General features: G+C 35.6%; 1 protein-coding gene across 4 annotated transcripts in view; it reads right to left on the bottom strand.

The window, feature by feature from the left end:
• ZRANB3 (zinc finger RANBP2-type containing 3) overlaps positions 1 to 20198 on the bottom strand; it is a 299116-nt gene that overhangs the window by 255397 nt on the left and 23521 nt on the right. For all 4 annotated transcript variants that reach the window (XM_038565063.1, XM_038565064.1, XM_038565062.1 and 1 more), the window contains exon 2: positions 15907 to 16074. In XM_038565063.1, the coding sequence (XP_038420991.1) occupies positions 15907 to 16070 (164 nt within the window). In that variant the 5' untranslated portion in view covers positions 16071 to 16074. The remainder of the gene's footprint in view (positions 1 to 15906; positions 16075 to 20198) is intronic.

Genomic DNA, 20198 nt, shown 5'->3' on the forward strand with positions numbered 1-20198 from the left:
GATAAATGTACTTATAGAAATCTATGACACTAAAATCAAGAAGAATCAGTTTCATTCCAGTTGGAATAACGAATATGAATTCACTGGAATCTGCCACATGTTTGACCCCTAGCTCTTGCCCTGAATTTCTTTGTACTTTAAGAATGGATGCTGAAATATTTTTAACAATACCTGTGGTTTGATTTCTATACAGTTCAGTTACCATGATGGGATGAAGGTTAAATATTTTAAAAGGGGAGAGGGTGTATATAAATACCAGAGAAGTATCAGAGACCCAGAAATAAGAAAAAAAACTCAAAAGGATATGACCCTCATCTCAACACATACCACCTACCCACACTATTCATACACAGGACTTACTGCAGGATATTGGCCATCTGGCTCTGCCTACAGGAGCAGATAGGAATGGTGGCTTATTTCTTCTCTAGAACAAAGGGCTGTTTTACTTTGTGCTTGATTTGTTGGTTTCCTCCATTTCTAAGGATAGATTCAACCACTCAGTCTCCCAGTGACCACTTTTAACTGCTGCCAGAAACAGTAACTACTGATCAATGTAACATGCTTCTCATCTTTATTCCTATTCCCAAAAGTCTAGTTTCTGAATAAAAAAGCAGACTGTTACTGATAAAAATCCAACCTTTTTCCATATGCAATAGTCTAATTAGGTCTAACCACTGAGTCAATATTTACATAAGAAGAGTTCACTTAACACTGGGGTCTCAGTTACCTTCTCTTCCCTACCAGAAAGTATGCTCTTCCTACCATCCAGCTACTTCTCTGACTGCAGTCACTCTGAATGTCTGAATTTCCCAGATATAATTCATCTACTCATAAATATTTTAAGTAACTAATTATCACAATAATTAAACCTAACTTTTTGGTATCTCTCTTGAACTGAGCATCATGTTATCATCCCCCATTTCACAAAGTTTTAAGTAGAATAAAGGGAACAGACACGAGACCATGGCCAAACCACATGCTCTTTTTGCTCCACACCAGTGTTATCAAAAGCAGGGCACCATAGTAGGCATTATGTAGATACTTTCTGGAAAGGTCAGTCATTAAAGTATTTCTTTATTCTATTAGATAACTTTGAGGATTCATGAAAAATGCAAAGTGCTAGTGTATTCTAATTCATTACAGAAAGTTCCTTTACATTAAAAATAATGCAGCTCAACCAAGGAAAAATGTAAAAAGTTAATAAGGCAAATTTATAGATAAAAATACAATAATCCCATAAATCTGCTGATTTATAAGTTAGAGCCCACCAAAATGCAATGTGTGCACCTAGTTTCAATTTGATAATGAAAAAATCAATAGTACAAAAGAAACTTTGTAATAAGTGAAGAGATTTTTAATATGGGATAAATAATAGATATAATGAAGAAATAATTACCTTGAATTTATTAGCTGTGGTAATTACATTGTAATTATTTTTTAGGTCCCTATTTTTAGAAATTAAAACTGAAGTGAAGTGTTTATGGGTATAATATAATTTCTTGAACTTACTTTAAAATACACCAGGTAGGGCAGCCCGGGTGGCTCAGCCCAGGGCCTGATCCTGGGGACCCAGGATCAAGTCCCACGTCGGGCTCCCTGCATGGAGCCTGCTTCTCCCTCTGCCTGTGTCTCTGCCTCTCTCTCTCTCTCTCTCTGTGTCATAAATAAATAAAATCTTAAAAAATAAAATAAAATAAAATACACCAACTAAAGAAAACTATGCTTGTAAGGAGGAAATATAGAACAACAGGTAACTTGTAATGTTCATAATTATTAAACAAATGAAGTTTCCGTATACTATTCTCTTTTCAAATACACTTGAAAATTTCCATAATAAAAATGCTTGGATAAAAAAAATGGCAGTATTATACTTTGTAAAAATTTTTTCTAGTATAAAACTAGAAAAACTATCATCACTGGTTTTACTTAGTGATTTTAAGCTTAGTGTTAATTTTTTTTTAAGATTTTATTTTCATTTATTCATGAGAGACAGAGAGAAAGAGAGGCAGAGACACAGGCAGAGGGAGAAGCAGGCCCCATTCAGGGACCCTGATGTGGAACTTGATCCCAGGTCTCCAGGATCACGCCATGGACTGAAGGTGGCGCTAAACTGCTGAGCCATCGGGGCTGCCCAAGCTTAGTGTTAATTTTAATTTTACTCATTTAGTTTGAGTATATATAAATACACACACACGTGTCTATAGATAAAGAGAGCCCCTATGTTTACTACAGTATTATTTATAATAACCAAGAAACAGAAGCAATCTAAGTGCCCTTTGAAAGATGAATGGATAAAGATGGAGCATATATACACAATGGAATATTAGCAATAAAAGAGAATGAGACCGGGGAATTCCTGGGTGGCTCAGCGGTTTCGCGCCTGCCTTTGGCCCAGGGTGCAATCCTGGAATCCCGGGATCGAATGCCGCGTTGGGCTCCTGGCATGGAGCCTGCTTCTCCCTCTGCCTCTCTCTCTCTCTCTCTCTCTCTCTCTCTCTATCATAAAATAAAATAAAATAAAAAATAAAAAAAAAAGAGAATGAAACCTTGCCACTGGTGACAACATGGATGGACGGACCTCTTAGAGAATATTAAGCTAAATAAAGTCAGAAAAAGATAAATACCATATGAATCCATTTGTATGTGGTATCTAAAAGACAAAAGAACAAACTAACAAATAAGAAGAAATAAGCCCATAAATACAGAGAACAAACCAATAGTTGCCAGAGGGGAAGAGAGTGGGAAATGGGTAAAATGGGTGAAGGGGAATGGGAGATAAAGGCTGCCAGTAATAGACTGAATAACTCATGGCAATGGAAGGTACAGCACAGGGAATTTAATCAATAGTATTTTAATGGTGTTATATGGTGACAGATGATAGCTACACTTGTGGAAAGAATAGCATGACATATAGAGTTGTCAAATCACAATGCTGTACCCCTGAAACTAATGTAACAAGGGTCAACTATGCTTCCACAAAAACAAGAGAGAGAGAAGAGAGAAATGGGTGGATGGATAGGTACATGCAATATGATAATCACCCAAGATGGAACTTCAAAGGCAAAAGGTGATTAGAGGGCAAAACGTCATATTCTACATGAATTCTCTGGAAGTTTTCCAAAGTCCAAGTAATTTCACTGATTATTTTCCATTTGCTTCTTCCTATAGATTACTCCCTTGTCAAGTGGCTTCAAACAGTTTGATCAATGAATGTACCACCTGGAGATCAGGTAGTGGGAAGTGATTATGGAATGGGAAGAAGGAGGTCTGGGAGTCCCTGAGTCCCCCAAGAACCACAGGTGCTGCTTGTGGTCCCTCCTCCTGAGCTCCATCCAGTACTCACTGGGCTCTCATAACACTAAGTGCCTTCCTTGTCCTTTCAGAGCCAGAAACAGTCATGACTGGCTAATACTATTTATTGCTGGTTTCTTGGTGTTCAAACTAAGTTTTGGCTCTCATAACTTCTCATACCTCGTGGAAATCTCTTAAATTGTGCCATCTGAGTACAATTCTATTCCATGTCATAATTGACTAATAAATAGTATAAGAAAACAGTATTAATAAGGTCAGGTTACATATAAAGAAACCATATGCCTGTGTTATTAAAAAAATTTGTTAAGAATTATTAACAAATATTATTAAGCATCGACATAAAAATATAAAGAAGTTGAAGGTAAAAGAATAAGAAAAGGAATAGCTGGAAAATACTAACAGAAATAAAGCTGGTGTTACTATATTAATATTAAGCAAATTAGACTTCAGGTCAGAAAACATTACTAAGAATCATAAAAAGGAACATGGAAAAATTCTCTAGGAAGATGAAGCAGGGCAGCCCCGGTGGCATAGCGGTTTGGCGCCGCCTGCAGCCCAGGGCGTGATCCTGGGGACCCTGGATCGAGTCCCACGTCAGGCTCTCTGTATGATGCCTGTGTCTCTGCCTGTGTCTCTGCCTCTCTCAGTGTCTCTCATGAATGAATAAATAAAATCTTTAAAAAAAAAAAAAAAAGGAAGATGAAGCAATTATAAACTTGTTTGCAATTAATAACATAACCTCAAAATATGTAAAGCAAAAATCAGAATTACAAGAAAGAGTTAAACTGATAAACAAAGAAGGGCATTTTAACAAATCTCTCTGGAACTGGTGGATTATGAGAGCATAAAATTCAAAAGGGTAGAAAACAACAAAATTAACAAATTTAATATAAGACAAAAAATATATATATTGAACAAGGATACATATTCTCTTATAGCACTCACAGAGCACTTACAAAAATGAATGAAACTACAATCAATAACTTATCTGATTGTGTCTAAAGATTTATTTGTATTTCCCAGAGTTTTATACAAATAGAATCATACAGTACATACTCTTTTTGGGAGGGGGAAACTGACTTCACTCACTCAGTATAATTATTTTTAAATTTATCCATGTTGATACATGTATCAATAGTTCACTGTCTTTTATTGAACGTAGTGTGTTGTAATTTGTTTATCCATTCAACAGTTAATGGACATTGAATTCTTCCAGTTTTTGCCTATTATTAATCAAGCTACTATGAACATTTAAGTCCAAAAAAAGAAAGTGCATTTTTTAAAAATATTATTTATATATTTATTTGAGAGAGAGAGAGCACAAATGGTGGGGAGGGGCAGAGGGAGAGTGATAGGGAAAAGCAAACTTACTACTAAATAAGGAGCCCAACATGGGGGATTCCAAGACCCTAGGATCATGACCTGAGCCAAATGCAGATGCTTAACCAACTAAGCCAAAAAGTCAAGTCTTTTTGTTAAAGTAGTGAAACACAAATATTTCAATAGTGGTCAATGCTTAAAAAATTTATGTGCACACATACGTACACACACATATGTGTACATATGTGTACATATGTATGTATTTGAAAGCAATGCACATTTAATGTATTTTTTTAAAGATTTTACTTATTTATCTGAGAGACAGCATGAGCAGGGAAAGGAGCAGAGGGAGACAGAGAAAGAGACTCTCTTGCTGAGTGTAGAGCCTGAAATGGGGCTCAATCCCAGGACTTGAGCCGAAGGCAGAAGCTGGTTCAGCTGGTTTAAGCTGAACACCAAGGCATCCCACTTAATTGTTTTTAAAGATTTATTTATTCACTTTAGAGAAAGAGAGAGCAAGTGAGAGAGAGACAGAGAAAGAGAATCTCAAAAGACTCCCTGCTGAGCACAAAGCCTGATAGGAGGCTCAGTCCCATGGCCCTGAGATCCTGATCTGAGTTGAATTCAAGAATCCAATATCCAACAGATTGAGCCACCCAGGTGCCCTTACATTTAATATTTTGGGAAAATTTGAAATTGAGGTATAAAAAATACAAAAAATGACACAAATCTTTTGATTACAACTTGACAAATTTTCATAGAATGAACATACCCATGTAACAACACCAAGATCAAGGAACAGAATATTATCAACACCTCCAGAAGCCTCCCTTGTGACTGACCCTCTTTCTTTCACAATGCTCTCCTACTTAAGGGTGGCCATTTCCTGAGTTCTAAATAAATATAAATAAACATAAATTAGTATGTTATATTTATTTTACATAAGTGATTGTAAATAAATTAGTATCTTACATATATTTATATAAATGTATATATACAGTTAATGTATGTATTCTTTTATGTCTGGCTTCTTCTACTCAACACCATGTCTGTAAGATTCATCCTGCTGTTAATAGTAGCTATTAGTTTATTCATTCTCATTGTTTTAAGTTTTCTATTGTATGAATATATTACAATTATTTCCCATTCTACTGCTAATGGACAATTGAGTCTTAACGATTATGGATAATGCTAAAAAGAGCATTCTTATAATAAACATATATATGTACCTATATACCTAGGGTTAGGATTACTAGGTATCAGAATACTTACGTTCACCTATAGTAGATTTTGCCAAATGGTTTTCCAAAGTATACGTGTCAATATTCTTTTCTAATAGTAGTGTAAGACAAGTACAGATGTTTCACATCTCTAATTTTTTTATGCCATTCTGGTGAATGAGTGACTAGTGGTATTGATATTTGGTTTTATACACATCTCCAACAGAAATTAGTACATATATTGGCCAAATATATGTACTAATTAATTGCTCAAATCCACAGGATACTTCCAAATAAAAAAGTCTGATTTTAAGTCAGTTTGCCTAAAGCAAAAGTAGCAGTTAAGCTCATCTATTAAAATGCATACCTATAACTTCCAGCTTTATTGAGATATAATCAACTTATAACATTGTGTAATTTTAATGTGCACAATGTGATGATTTGATGTATGTATATATTTTAAAATGACTACCACAATAAGGTTAATTAACATATCCATCACCATAGTTACCAATTTTTGTGTGGGGAGAACATTTAAAATCTACTCTTAGTAACATTCAAATAAACACTTCACAGTCAAATATAGTATTACGTATACATCAAATATACTATAGTCTTCATGCTATACATTAGAGTCCCATAACTTACTCAATCTTACAACTGAAAACATGTACACTTTAACCAGCATGTCCCAAAGTTTCCCACACCCCAGCCCCTGGCAACCACTAATATGCTCTTTGTTTCTATAACTTCAGTGTTTCTCCATTCCATGTGTAAGTGAGATCATAAAGCATTTGTTTTTCTCTGACACATCATTTAGCAAAATATCGACAAAGTTCATCCACGATGTCACATGATGATAGAATTTCCTTCTTTTCATGGCTGAATAATATTCCATTGTAATATATATATTTATATACACACACATTCATACATATATACACATACTTTTTTTAACTCATTTATCCATAAATGAACAATTAGGTGGTTTCTATGTCTTGACTACTGTGACTAACACTAAAATAAACATGAGGTTGCAGATATCTCTTCGAGATACTGATTTTATTTCCTTAATTTTTTTTAATTTATTTTTTATTGGTGTTCAATTTACCAACATACAGAATAACCCCCAGTGCCCGTCACCCATTCACTCCCACCCCCCGCCCTCCTCCCCTTCTACCACCCCTAGTTCGTTTCCCAGAGTTAGCAGTCTTTACGTTCTGTCTCCCTTTCTGATATTTCCCACACATTTCTTCTCCCTTCCCTTATATTCCCTTTCACTATTATTTATATTCCCCAAATGAATGAGAACATATAATGTTTGTCCTTCTCCGACTGACTTACTTCACTCAGCATAATTATTTCCTATAGATATAAACTCAGAAGTGGGACTGCTGGATCACAAGGTACATCAACTTTTCATTTGCTGAGGAAACTCCATACTGTTTTCCATAATGGCTTTACCAATTTACATTCCCACCAACAGTGCACAAGGGTTCCCATTTCTCCACAGCCTTGCCAGAATTTGTTATCTCTTATCTTTTTAGTAAGAGCCTTTCTTAAAAATAAAAAAAAATAATTTTTTTTTTTTTTTTTATCTATTCATGAGAGACACAGAGAAAGAGGCAGAGACATAGGCAGAGGAGAAGCAGACTCCCTGTGGGAAGCCTGATGCGGGACTTGATCCCAGGATCCTGGAATCATGACCTGAGCCAAAAGCAGATGCTCAATCACCGAGCTACCAGGTGCTGCCCCTGATAATAGTCTCTCTAGTAAAAGGTATGAGCTTGTATCTCATTATGATTTTGATTTGCAATTCCCTGATATATTAGTAATGTTGAACACCTTTTATGTACGTGTTGGCTATTCATATGTCTTCTTTGGAAAAATGTCTATTCATGTCCTTTGCTCATTTTTTAATTGGATTATTTAAGTTTTTTTGGCTATTGAGTTATACAAGTTTATCATATATTTTGGATATTAAACCCTTAATGGATATATGGTTTGTACATATTCTCTCCTATTCAATAGGCTGTCTTTTCATTTTGTTGACTGTATGTTTTGCTGTGCAGGAGCTTTTTATTTTGATATAGTACTACTTACTTATTTTGCTTTTTTTATAGCTTGTGCAAAATGTATACCTATATACATTGGCTTTTGACACAGCCAAGTCTCTCTCTAGACACCCTTATAGGATCCCTCGCCACCTGAGGAGGAGGCAAAACAAGGACGTTATTCTAAAACTCAAGTTAACATTATTTAGAATAGCAAGATTTTGTTTCATAAATCAATTACTTAGGCTGTGTAAAATTAATAAGTAAAATGGTGTAACTTATTTCTTCCAGTTTTTTTGTACCCATACTTCAAGGTTCATCCATACTTCCACCTAATTATCCTTATCTTAAAGTGAAATGGTAAGCATGGTGACTTATATCCTAATATTAAAATAGTTTGACAAAGAATTTTCTCATAGCAAAACCACCAGGTGTTTCAATATATTTGTTCACTGATGCAAAAATTCTATCTATATTCAGACAAACAAGTAAGGACTGTAATACTACAAAAGCAGCATATCTAATGGGTAATACAACAGAAAACTATTCCATTTTAGGAATGAAAACAATGAAAGCAATTAGGCTGTCATCAAGTGATACCTTTAAAGAATACAAATTACTACAAAATCATCTCTGATACTTTTTACAAAAGCTTTAAATACCACAAAGTCCTTTCTTCCTTTACGCAGACAATTAAAACAAATTGTTCTGCCAGAATCTTCAGAAGAAATGAAATAGTTTATTTCAGAATACCACCTATACAAAGAGTATTAACTATTGATAAAGGTAACAAGGATAAGCCTAATAATTCATTCAGTAACAGCCTTCTTACATCTCATCAGATGTGAATAAGCAAACAAGATATAGCAAACTTCGTTCAACTGTATGCTGAAAATTTCATATATTAATAAGTTTGTCAATTATTTTTAAACATGTAAAACCACAGGTACATATATGGAGACATAAATACATATATATAAATTATCATTTAATAAACTAAGTAATGGATCCAATAGGAGCTTAATGGAGTACAAATTCAAAAATTTAATGCATGGTTATTTATCATCTTTGAAAACTAGACAGAAAAGAGAATGGGCTACCAAAAATATTAAATATGAAAAACAATAACAATAACAACTGAAGTGGTATATCTAGAGAGAATACTTGGCTACAAATCTCAGGGAAGCAAAACAAAACCGCAAGACATAGTTCCAAAGTGAGGGGGACAATTGTATTGCAATCAAGAATCCTTTCTTTGCATCACCACAAGAGGATAAATAGACTGGTGGCCAGAATATCCCCAGCTCCAGCCTAGCTACAACAGGGAGAAGTAGAGAAAGCAAGGCCTTCAATGAAAAATCTCCGATGGGGAGACGCAGAATAAGGGCAGGAGTGACATATTTGCACCATTAGCTACTCAGCTATGTTGATTTCTTTTGGCTCAGGAAATATAATGAAAAGAAATAAATACATGTAAAAATAATGTCATAGAATAGATGTTAGTCTAGAACATTATTCTGGCCCTCTTTCAGGTGATCTTTTGCAAATAGCAGGCTCAGGAAAAAATGTTCTTCAATGAATAAATAGTAACTAAAAAAAAAATCAATTCTCAAATATAAAAAAAAAGGGGCAATCAAATGGAAAAATACACAGGAAAAAAAAAGTACCTATGAAGCAAATGAAAATCACAGTCCAACAGTTTGCCACAAATTAAGACTTAAAGAAGCAGAGGTGCCTGGGTGGTGCAGTGGGTTAAGTACCCAGCTCTTGATTTCACTCTGGTATGACCTCAGGGTCCTGGGATAGAGCCCCATGTCTGGCTCTGCTCTCAGCACCAAATCTCCTTAAGACTCTCCCTCAGCCCCTCCCCACTGTGTGCTCTCAAATAAATAAATCTAAAAAAATAAAAATAGGGATCCCTGGGTGGCGCAGCGGTTTAGTGCCTGCCTTTGGCCCAGGACACGATCCTGGAGACCCGGGATCGAATCCCAGGTCGGGCTCCGGTGCATGGAGCCTGCTTCTCCCTCTGCCTGTGTCTCTGCCTCTCTCTCTCTCTCTCTCTCCCTCCCTCCCTCTCTGTCAATCATGAATAAATAAATAAAATATTTTAAAAAATTAAAAAATTAAAAAATAAAAATTAAAAAATTAAAAAATAAAAAACAAAAAATAAAAAAATAAAAATAAAAATAAAATAAACTTAAATGAGCAATCACCTTTATAACACAAAATGGACCAGAGGGAAGCAATGAAACTATTTAGCTGTTTAAATAATTTGGGTACAGAAAAGAATATAACAGTTACAGACAATGACTACACAGAAATTACATACCTAACAAGAGGCAAAGAGAAGAACAAGGCAAAGATAATTTAAAGTTGGCAAAAAATATATAAGTATTTCATACAAACAAATTGTATAGGTAAATATCAAGAAAAATAATTTAACCAATTAATATGATGTGCTAAGAAAGAGGAACAGAAAGGAAAGAAGACGTAATACATCAAATGCCACTGTACATGACTGGCAATAAGAAGACATTGCCTAATAAAAGATAATCAACTATATTATGCAAAGCTATAGTTAAAAGATTATCAATGGATTCAAGTTCCAAACCTTTCAAATTACTGAAAGTATACACTAAAAATGAAGAAAATTTTGATGCTACTATAGTAATGTATTTAATGAATCATGTAGTGATTATATAGTAACATTTTTAGGAATAAAAACCATAACAAATGCTATGCTGGCAGAATTAAGACCAAATATAGCTTTAATGTCAATGAATCAAAGGGAGCTTAATACTACTTTAAAGAAAATACAAACTAAATCACAAAGTGAAATACAACTCTGAAATTTAAAACCCATCTAAAAGAAGTGTCTCAAAAATGGTGACAATAGAAAGATGGTTAAAGACACGCAAGGAAAATTTGGTCAGAAAGAAACTGTCAGGAAATTAATTAAACAAGATTAAATTTGGAACATATTAGGAAAGAATTAAGTAATTCTATAATAAGGATATTTTACAATGATAGCAATTATAATCATTAATGAATAAAGTCTTAACAGTAAGATTTCAGCTCCCCGTGTTAAGGTGGTTTAGAAAGTCTCAGTTCCTTTCCTCTGCAAACACCTAGAAATGCTAATTTAAATAAAATACCATCTTTTAAAATGCAGAGCTGGCCTGATGAAAAGTAAAACCATTTACAATGGCCAGAAACAAAAGAGAAAATCAAAACCTGAGTGATAAATCTACAGGCCACAATGAAGGTGTCTGCAAACACACCATCAATGGGGAACCTTATTAACAGCCAAGCAGAGCAATGGTAATAGGGTCTTAGATCTATACAAAGCATAGAGTGGAAATGAGACCCCTTAACGAAACTTGAGCCTAAGAAAGCTACAACCTAAGTAAAAATGGAAACAGGGTGACAAAAGAAAAAAAAAAAAAAAGACAAACATGGCGGGGGGGGGGGGGGGGACTAAAAATAGATTTATATATATATATGGCCAAGTGCTTTTTCCAAAGGATGCCAAGGTAATTTTTGGGAGAGAAGAGACTTCTAGAAATGATGCCAGAATAACTGGATATCAATATGAAAGAAAACTAAATCTAGAACTATTATCTTGTCCCATACATAAAAATTAGAGATGAATCATATATCAAAATATAAAAGCTAAAATTAGGAAGCTTCCAATACAAAACACAGGGACATTGTGATCTTGGGGTAGGAAAAGACTTCTTCATGACAACATAAAAAGCATTAACTACATAAAAACTTGATAAATTAATTTTATGAATATTAAAAATTTCTGTTTATCAAAAAAAAAAATTTCTGTTTATCAAAAGGCAAAAATTTATTCCATATGAAGAAAAAGCAGAGTATTAAAAATTTCTGTTCATCAAAGAATACTATAAAAAGAATTAAAAGGCAAACTACAGACTAGGAGAAACTATTATAATACTTAATCTGACAAAGGTCTTCTATGCAGAATAAAAGAACTTCAAATCAGTAATAAGGAGACAACAATTAAAACATATGTAAAACACTAAGATATATTGAAAGATGCCAACATTATTAGTCTTTATGAAAAATGCAAATTAAAAAACAGTGAGCTACCAGGGCGCTTCAGTGGCTTAGTCAGTTAAGCCTCCAATTCTTGATTCCAGCTCACGCATTATCTCAGGGTCATGAAATCAAACCCCACATTGGGCTCTGCCCTCAGCATGGAGTCTCCTTGAGTTTCTCTCCCTCTCCCTCTGCATCCCACTCTCTCTCTCTCTCCCTCTCTCTCTGTCTAAAAATAAATAAATCTAAAAAACTCACAAAGAAACAGTGAGCTACCACTTGAAGATCCACTCATTTTGAATGGCTAAAATGAAAAAGGCTGAAAATACAAATGCAAAGATGTGCACCATCTAGAATTCTCATCCTGTTGATGAAATGAAAAAAGGTTCAGTAGTTTTTTGACAAAGTAAAATAGACATCTACCCTAAAAAATAGCAACAGAAGGACGTCTGTGGGGCTCAGTTGCTTAAGTGTTGCCTTTGGCTCAGGTCATGATCTCAGGGTCCTGGGATCCAGCCCAGCATTAGGCTCCTTTATCAGCAGGGAGTCTGCTTCTCTGCTTCTCCCTCTCCCTCTGCCCCTCCCCACCCCCCACGCATGCTCTCTCTTTCTCTCTCACAAACAGGTAAAATATTAAAACAAAAACAAAAAACAAACCAGTAGAATAGAAAACATGTCCATAAGAGGTCTTGTCCGTGAACATTAATACCATCTTTATTCATAAGACTCCCAAACTGGAATCAACCCAAATGTCCACCAGCAAGTGAATGAACAAAATAACTGTCTTATATTCAGAGATCAAAACAACATATGTGAATCTCAAAAACACGATGAACAAAAGAAATCAGACACAGACACATACCCTGTATGATTCCATTTGTAACAAGTTCCAAAACAGTAAGGGATTATAACCCACTGGATATAAAAGGAATCCATGAGTTTATCCTGAGAATGGATGAATGGATGGATAGATGGATAGGTAGAGACAGAGAAAAAGAGAAAAAGACAAAATAAAAACGCCAGTGTCATGTAAGTCTGAGAAACTATTTAACATTAAAGAAAGAGGTATCACTAAATGCAGTAAGTGATCCTACACTGGATCTAGTACTAAAAGAAAAACATACTATAAAGGATTGACAATAATAACATACATGGAGATTAAAGACTAAATCTCATGAATTTGATGACTATACTATAGCTATGTTAGAGAATATTTTTGTTCTTAAAATATGAACTATTCTTAAATAATATAGGTGAAAGGATTAAGACATATGCAACCTAATCTCAAATGGCTTTGAAAAAAATAAATAATCAAAAATAATATCTGAAGAGATTTGAAGAGACTGAGAATCTTCCTAGAACTAATAAATGACATCAACCCACAGATGAAAAACTTTAAATGCAAACCGAGGTACATCATACACAGCAAAACTTTTGGATAACTGAACAAGGAGAAAATCTTAGAAATAGCCAGAGGGAGGAAATGACATTTAGTGTGGGCCTTAATCCATCATGACTGGTGGTGTCCTTAAAGAAAGGGAAAGGAGATGAATAGATGATGATGTGAAAAGACATTGGAAGAAGACAGCATTCTCCAAACCAAGGAAAGAGATCCTCAAGCAGATCCTTCCTTTGCAACCCTAAGAAGGAATCAACTCTTTTAACACCTTGATTTTGGACTTCTAGATTCAAGAAATGTGAAACAATAAATTTCTGTTAAGTCATCCAGTTGTGGAATTTCATTATGACAGCCCTGGAAAATTAATATTGGAGGTTATTTACTTATAATATATACATTTCTTATGACTCAACAACTCTACTTCTTGGTATACACATGACAGAAATATATGTGTATGTATGGATTTACCAAAAGATTTGTATAAAAAGGCTGATATCATTATTGTAAAAGCCCCAAACTAGTAACAATTCAAATACTCATCAACAGTGAGTGAATAAAAAAAAAGTTATTATATATTTATACAGTGGAATTTTATATGAGAATGAACCAACTACAACCACATGCAATAAGGAACAATATCCTAATGATGTTGAGTGAAAGACGTCAGACACAAAAGAATATGTATATGGATGATTACAATGATATAGTCAAATATATATAAAAGTAATCTGTGGTTTGAGAAGTCAGGATAAGTGGTTACCTTTGGAGAGGAAGGAGCCAGTGGTGATTGGGAAGGAGCAAGAGAAACATTTCTAAGATGTGGGTAATGTACTATTTCTTAATCTTGGTGTTAGTGATACTGTAAAAATTCTTCAAGTTGTATACTTATAATCTTCATACTTTTTTCCATGTACTTTATACATTTCAAAAAATTCTTAAAACATTTAACAGGTAAGTTAAACATAATAATTATGTTCTCTTATTTTTAAAAAGAGATCTTTAAAAGTAGCCATAATGGAGCACAGATAAACACAGAAAATATAAGAGCATTAATGGGGGCATAGGATAGAGAAGGTGAAACTTAAGTCTACCTGCAGTGTCAACTGCAGAAGAAGAAAATAAACAGAATAAGTGAGAATTACCATTTAAAGAGATAAGAGTGCCTGGGTGGCTCAGTCAGTTGAATGATGTCTGCCTTCTGCTCAGGTCATGATCCTGGGGTGGAGCCCTGCGTTGGGCTCCTTGCTGAGCATGGAGCCTGCTTCTTCCTCTCTGCTTCACTCCCCACCACCCCAGCTCATGCTCCCTCTCCCTGCTATCTCTCTCTCTCTCTCTCAAATAAATAAAATTTTTAAAAATAAAAGAATTTTTAAAAATAGATAATAGCTGAGAATTTTCCAGAATCAACATGACACAAATCCCAGATTAAAAATGTACAATAATCTCAAGGAGAATAAACAAAAGGAAAACCAGATTGAATAAATTACTGTGACACTGCAGAACTCCAAAGGCCAAAAGAAACCTTAAAACCATCTACAGAAAAAGATCAGATACAATTAGAAAAACCAGATGACCTAAAAAGGAATGAAAATAAGATTGATTCCTTTCTTCTTTTTTTTTTTAATTATCAAACTGACGGAAAAGCCAAAAAGAATACTACAGTGAACACTCTTATACCACTCACCAGATTCAGTGTTAACATTATGTCTGATTCATTCAAAGTTTCTCTAAACATATACAGGTCCTTTATACACTTAGAAAGGTCCTTTCCTTTTGGGAAAATATAGAAAGTAAGCTGCCATCACGATTCTTCATCCTAAATTCTTTATCATGCATTTTCCAAGAAGAAGAACATTCAACTACAACATCACGTCACCCATGATAACTGACTTTAATTCAATAACATCACTCTCTTAATAGAGTGCAAATGATGTTTTCCTAGTTATCTTAATATGTCCCCTAAAGCTTTTCTTTTAGTTATTCAGGATCTAATCAAGATTTATGCATTACTTTCACATCTGAAAGTGATATATATGATATATATGTGTGTGTGTGTGTATATATATATATATATATATCCCCTAACTTTCAGGTCTCTCTCAATTTAGGACATTCACATCACTTCCCTTGGTTTTTCATGACACTGTATCATTTAAAGAATTCAGGTCAATTGTCCTAGAAATATAGCCCACATTCTGAACTGGTTTGACTGTTCCCCCATGACCATTAGGACAAGATGATTCCCGGAAGAACATCACTTAGGAATGTTGTATAACTCCTATGCAGCACATCATGCCTATAGCTTCTCCACTATTGGCTATACTAAATTAACATTTGGTCATTGTCTTTTTGTAATCAGTACATCACCTATAAAGTAAGTTTTTGAGACTCAAGAGCATACTTTTCAATGACAATTATGAAATACGTAAGTCAATAGAATACAACCTTCCATACACACACACACACACACACACACACACACACACCACACACAAGAATTAAATATTTTTAGCATATCCTGAAAAAAGCACTTTACCTGCCATCTCTTCTGAGGGCAAAAGCAATGCCATCTTTCTGGAAAGGAAGTAGCTTTGCTCTTAGTTTGTCAGGCAAAAAATCCAACTGTTTATAAGATTCATTTGTCAAACAAGAAATCTGAGGTGTAAGAGACTTTTTTATCTTATGAGCTTTAGGCATCATGATCCTAAAAAAGAAATCACAAAAAGGGAGGGGTGGTAGAAAAAGTTATTACTAAGTGTATTAGAGAATAAAACATAAAAAATAATTTTAAGTATTTACCAGTAGCCTTGATATACTATCTACAAAGATATAAATTGGTTAAATCACAATCCAAAATGAGCTATTAAGAATATTCAAAGCACTGAGTCCAAAAGCAATTGCTTAATGCACAATGTAGGAACTGAGAATCCTTTATTTCATTTGTATTTCAAATTGAACCATAACATAACCACAACCCTGTTTTAAGTAACAAATGTTTTACTGAAAATTTATAAATCAACCAGGTTTTTAAAAACTAAATAATTTTTTAAATAAGGAATGATTTGCTATAACAGGAATTCTTTTGTAGTTAATCCTTTTGTAGATAATACATTTTCATATCACACCAAATTTTCTAAGAATGAGGTAAAATTGCATTTTAAAAATCACAAAGATATTGTAAAAATTACAGAGATATTAACCTCAAATTTATAATTGGATTAACTCAATATTAAATGAGACTCATTTTTAAATATTAAAATAATTTTTTTAAATCAAATGAATACACAGTATAAACCGTCCCTGATTGGCACCTTCCTCACCACAGGGTTTCCTCAAATGTCATTTTAATTTTTTTTTTAAAGATTTTACTTTATTCATTCATGAGAGACGCAGAGAGAAAGAGCAGCAGAGACACAGGCAGAGGGAGAAGCAGGCTCCACGCAGGGAGCCCGATGTAGGACTCGATCCCCTGGACTCCAGGATCACGCCCTGGGCCAAAGGCAGGCACTAAACCGCTGAGGCACCCAGGGATCCCCAAAAATAAAATCTTTAAAAATAATAAATAATACTTTGCATTTAGATTGCACCTTTTAATCTGTTTATATATAATCTCATTTCATCTTTAAAACAAATATGCTTTTGGGGCACCTGCGTGGCTCAGTGGTTGAGCATCTGCCTTTGGCTCAGGTCATGATCCTGGGGTCCTGGGACAGAGTCCCACATCAGATTCCCTGCAGGGAACCTGCTTCTTCCTTTGCCTATGTCTCCGTTTCTGTCTCTCGTGAATGAATAAATAAAATCTTTTTTAAAAAAAACTACTTTTTCCCCCAATTACTCGCAGACTTACAAAATTTTACCCCCCACTGCCAAAAAAGTAATCAACCTCTGTAACCAATGTCTAAGAATCTCAAGAATTCAGTTAAGTATTTGTTAATAACAAATAGATATTACATGTCAGGATCTAGAGAAGGAAGGACCACACTCTCACAGAGCTTACATTGAAGAGGAAGACTAAAACTAAATAAGATGATTATTTACAATATAGTGCAAATATTATGAAGGAACTTAAGACAGTAATGACCAATTTAGGCAGGCTGACCAGGTAATGATTTCCCTAGGTGATGCTTAGTCCGTAGTCTGAAGGGTGCGAAAGAGAGCCAAGTTCAGAATTGAGAGAAGAGCATTCCAGGCAGATAGCATCAGGGGAAGGGCTCCAAGTTGAGAAAGGGCTGAGTGATTTTTAGAAACAGAAAGGAGGCCAATGTGGCTGAACCAAAGTAGAGAATAGTATGAGATGCAGCTACTGAGATAAGCAAGAGTAAAATCATAGAAGGCCTAGATAAGAGCTTTATATTCTATTTTAAGAATGAAGGGAAACCGGGATCCCTGGGTGGCGCAGCGGTTTGGCGCCTGCCTTTGGCCCAGGGCACGATCCTGGAGACCCGGGATCGAATCCCACGTCGGGCTCCCGGTGCATGGAGCCTGCTTCTCCTTCTGCCTGTGTCTCTGCCTCTCTCTCTCTCTCTCTCACTGTGTGCCTATCATAAATAAATTAAAAAAATTAAAAAAAAAAAAAAAAGAATGAAGGGAAACCAATACAGCTCTGCCATCCAAAACACTATTAGCCAGAAGTAGCTATTTAAGTTAAAAATGAAAACTTCAGGCATGGTGTGAAGAAGAGGCGAGAATGACCTCCAGGTAGCCAAAGCCCATACCACTGTATCTGTGCATTGCTGCATCCTCCCCTCCAGTGCCTCAGTACTGCCACCTTCTCCACTACACCCAAGAGAAAGGCTGAAGTGGATGCTAAAGAAGATAAAGCCAAGGTGAGGAATGAGCCACAGAGAAGATCTGCAAAATTATCTGCTAAACCTGCTCCTCCAAAGCCAGAGCCCAAGCCTAAAAAGACCCTGGCAAAAAAGGGAGAGAAGGCACCCAAAGGGAAAAGGGGGAAAACTGATGTTGGCAAGGACTGGGAATGACCCTGCAGAAAACAGAGACGCCAAAAAGAGCAGGCACAGAAAACTGAAGGTGGGGAGATGCCAACTGAAACGTGCGCATTTTTGATAACTGTGTCCTTCTGGTGACTGTACAGTCTGAAATGCTATTTTTTATCAAATTTGTTTTACTTTTTTTTAAAGCTACGTTGTTAGCACACAGAACATTCCATTGTTGTTTTGGGAGAAGGGCTGAGGTCACTAATAGAATATCTCTGAAGCTAGACTGATACAAGGGGAAAAATACTGTTCCCTTCTAGTTTTGAGAAACTTCCTTCTGGTTCCCAGGAGGAGGGATTCCTTGATGTTGACACACATCAGCCACTTTGGCACAAATGCCTTGCGGTGTGGAAAAATTAAAATTCATTTTTTATGTCTTCTTCTCCCTCTCTGCCTTCAACATAGACTTGACTCCCTTAAACCCAGAGTCCTGTTGCAACCTGACCCCAATAAATGGTTCCCAGTACATGTTAGGCAATCTGGACTTTACAGTGTCACCATGGAGATGGCATCCCTCAAAAGACCTTCTTTTTTAGTTTGTAGACCTTCAGATTGCTAATTCAGCTATCTTCATTTCATTTCCTGGAAGTCAAGGTCTGCTTGTTAAAAGCTGTTGAACAGTATGCTAAGGGATGCCTGGGTGGCTCAGTGGTGAGCATCAGCTTTTGGCTCAGGTTGTGATCCCGGGGTCCTGGGATCGAGTCCTGCATCAGGCTTCTCACAGGGTGCCTAATTCTCTCTCTATGTCTCTGCCTCTCTCTGTGTCTCTCAAGAATATATAAATGTGGGATGCCTGGGTGGCTCAGTGGTTGAGCATCTGCCTTCGGCCCAGGGCGTGAGCCCGGAGTCCCAGGATCGAATCCCACATTGGGCTTCCAGCATGGAGCCTGCTTCTCCCTCTGCCTGTGTCTCTGCCTCTCTCTCTCTGTGTCTCTCAAGAATAAATAAATAAAAATCTTAAAAAAAAAAGATAAATGAAATCTTTAAAAATATATGTGTGTATATATATGTACACACACACACACACACACACACACACATATACTAAACGTGAACTGTCAGCCCTCACTCTAAACCTTCCCTGTTCAGAACATCAGATGAAGATTCCACTGGGTTTTATAGTGGCTTTCTGGTTTTGGTAGTCTATTGAAGAAGGGAGTTTGAAAGTTGTAGAATACTATTAACGACTATCTGCCCATGTCCCACCTGAAATACCATGATTGTTTATGAAAAGTAATCTTTAATAAAGCTGGATATAATTTGGCTTGGAAAAAAATAAAAATAAATAAATAATATTAAAGCTTCAGTTCTTTAGTTGTATGAGCTATATTTCAAGGGCTCAGTGGCCACATGTGGTTAGTGACTATCATGTTGAACTGTGCAGATAGAAACCATCCCCATCTTCACTGAAAGCTGTATTAGATAACACTTAGTGGAGAGTTTTACGCAGGAGAGTGACACAATCTGACATATTTTTAAAACCACCAGGAGAGGCCAAAGCTATTAATAGAAAGAGGGGATAAATGTCCCTAGAGGACTCGGCCAGTCCATAATGGCCCCACTGCTTCCGTAGGCTATAGATTTAAATATGACTTATGACAGACTCAGATCTGTCTGATAAAGTCCTCATAAATACCAGTAAGTGGGCACCCTAGTGGATTTTCAACAACAACAAAAACAAAACACTGAGTAAATAACAGAGAATGGTTCAGAAAGGGTAAGGCATTAAACCAAGGAACTTATTACCAGGCTATAACAGACAAGGCAAGAATCATCTCTGGCAGTAGAACTGGAGAGATTTAGGAAATGAATCAGTGGTAAAGCAAACAGA

This window comes from Canis lupus, chromosome 19 (genome assembly GCF_011100685.1).
Source record: "Canis lupus familiaris isolate Mischka breed German Shepherd chromosome 19, alternate assembly UU_Cfam_GSD_1.0, whole genome shotgun sequence".
NCBI lineage: Eukaryota > Metazoa > Chordata > Mammalia > Carnivora > Canidae > Canis > Canis lupus.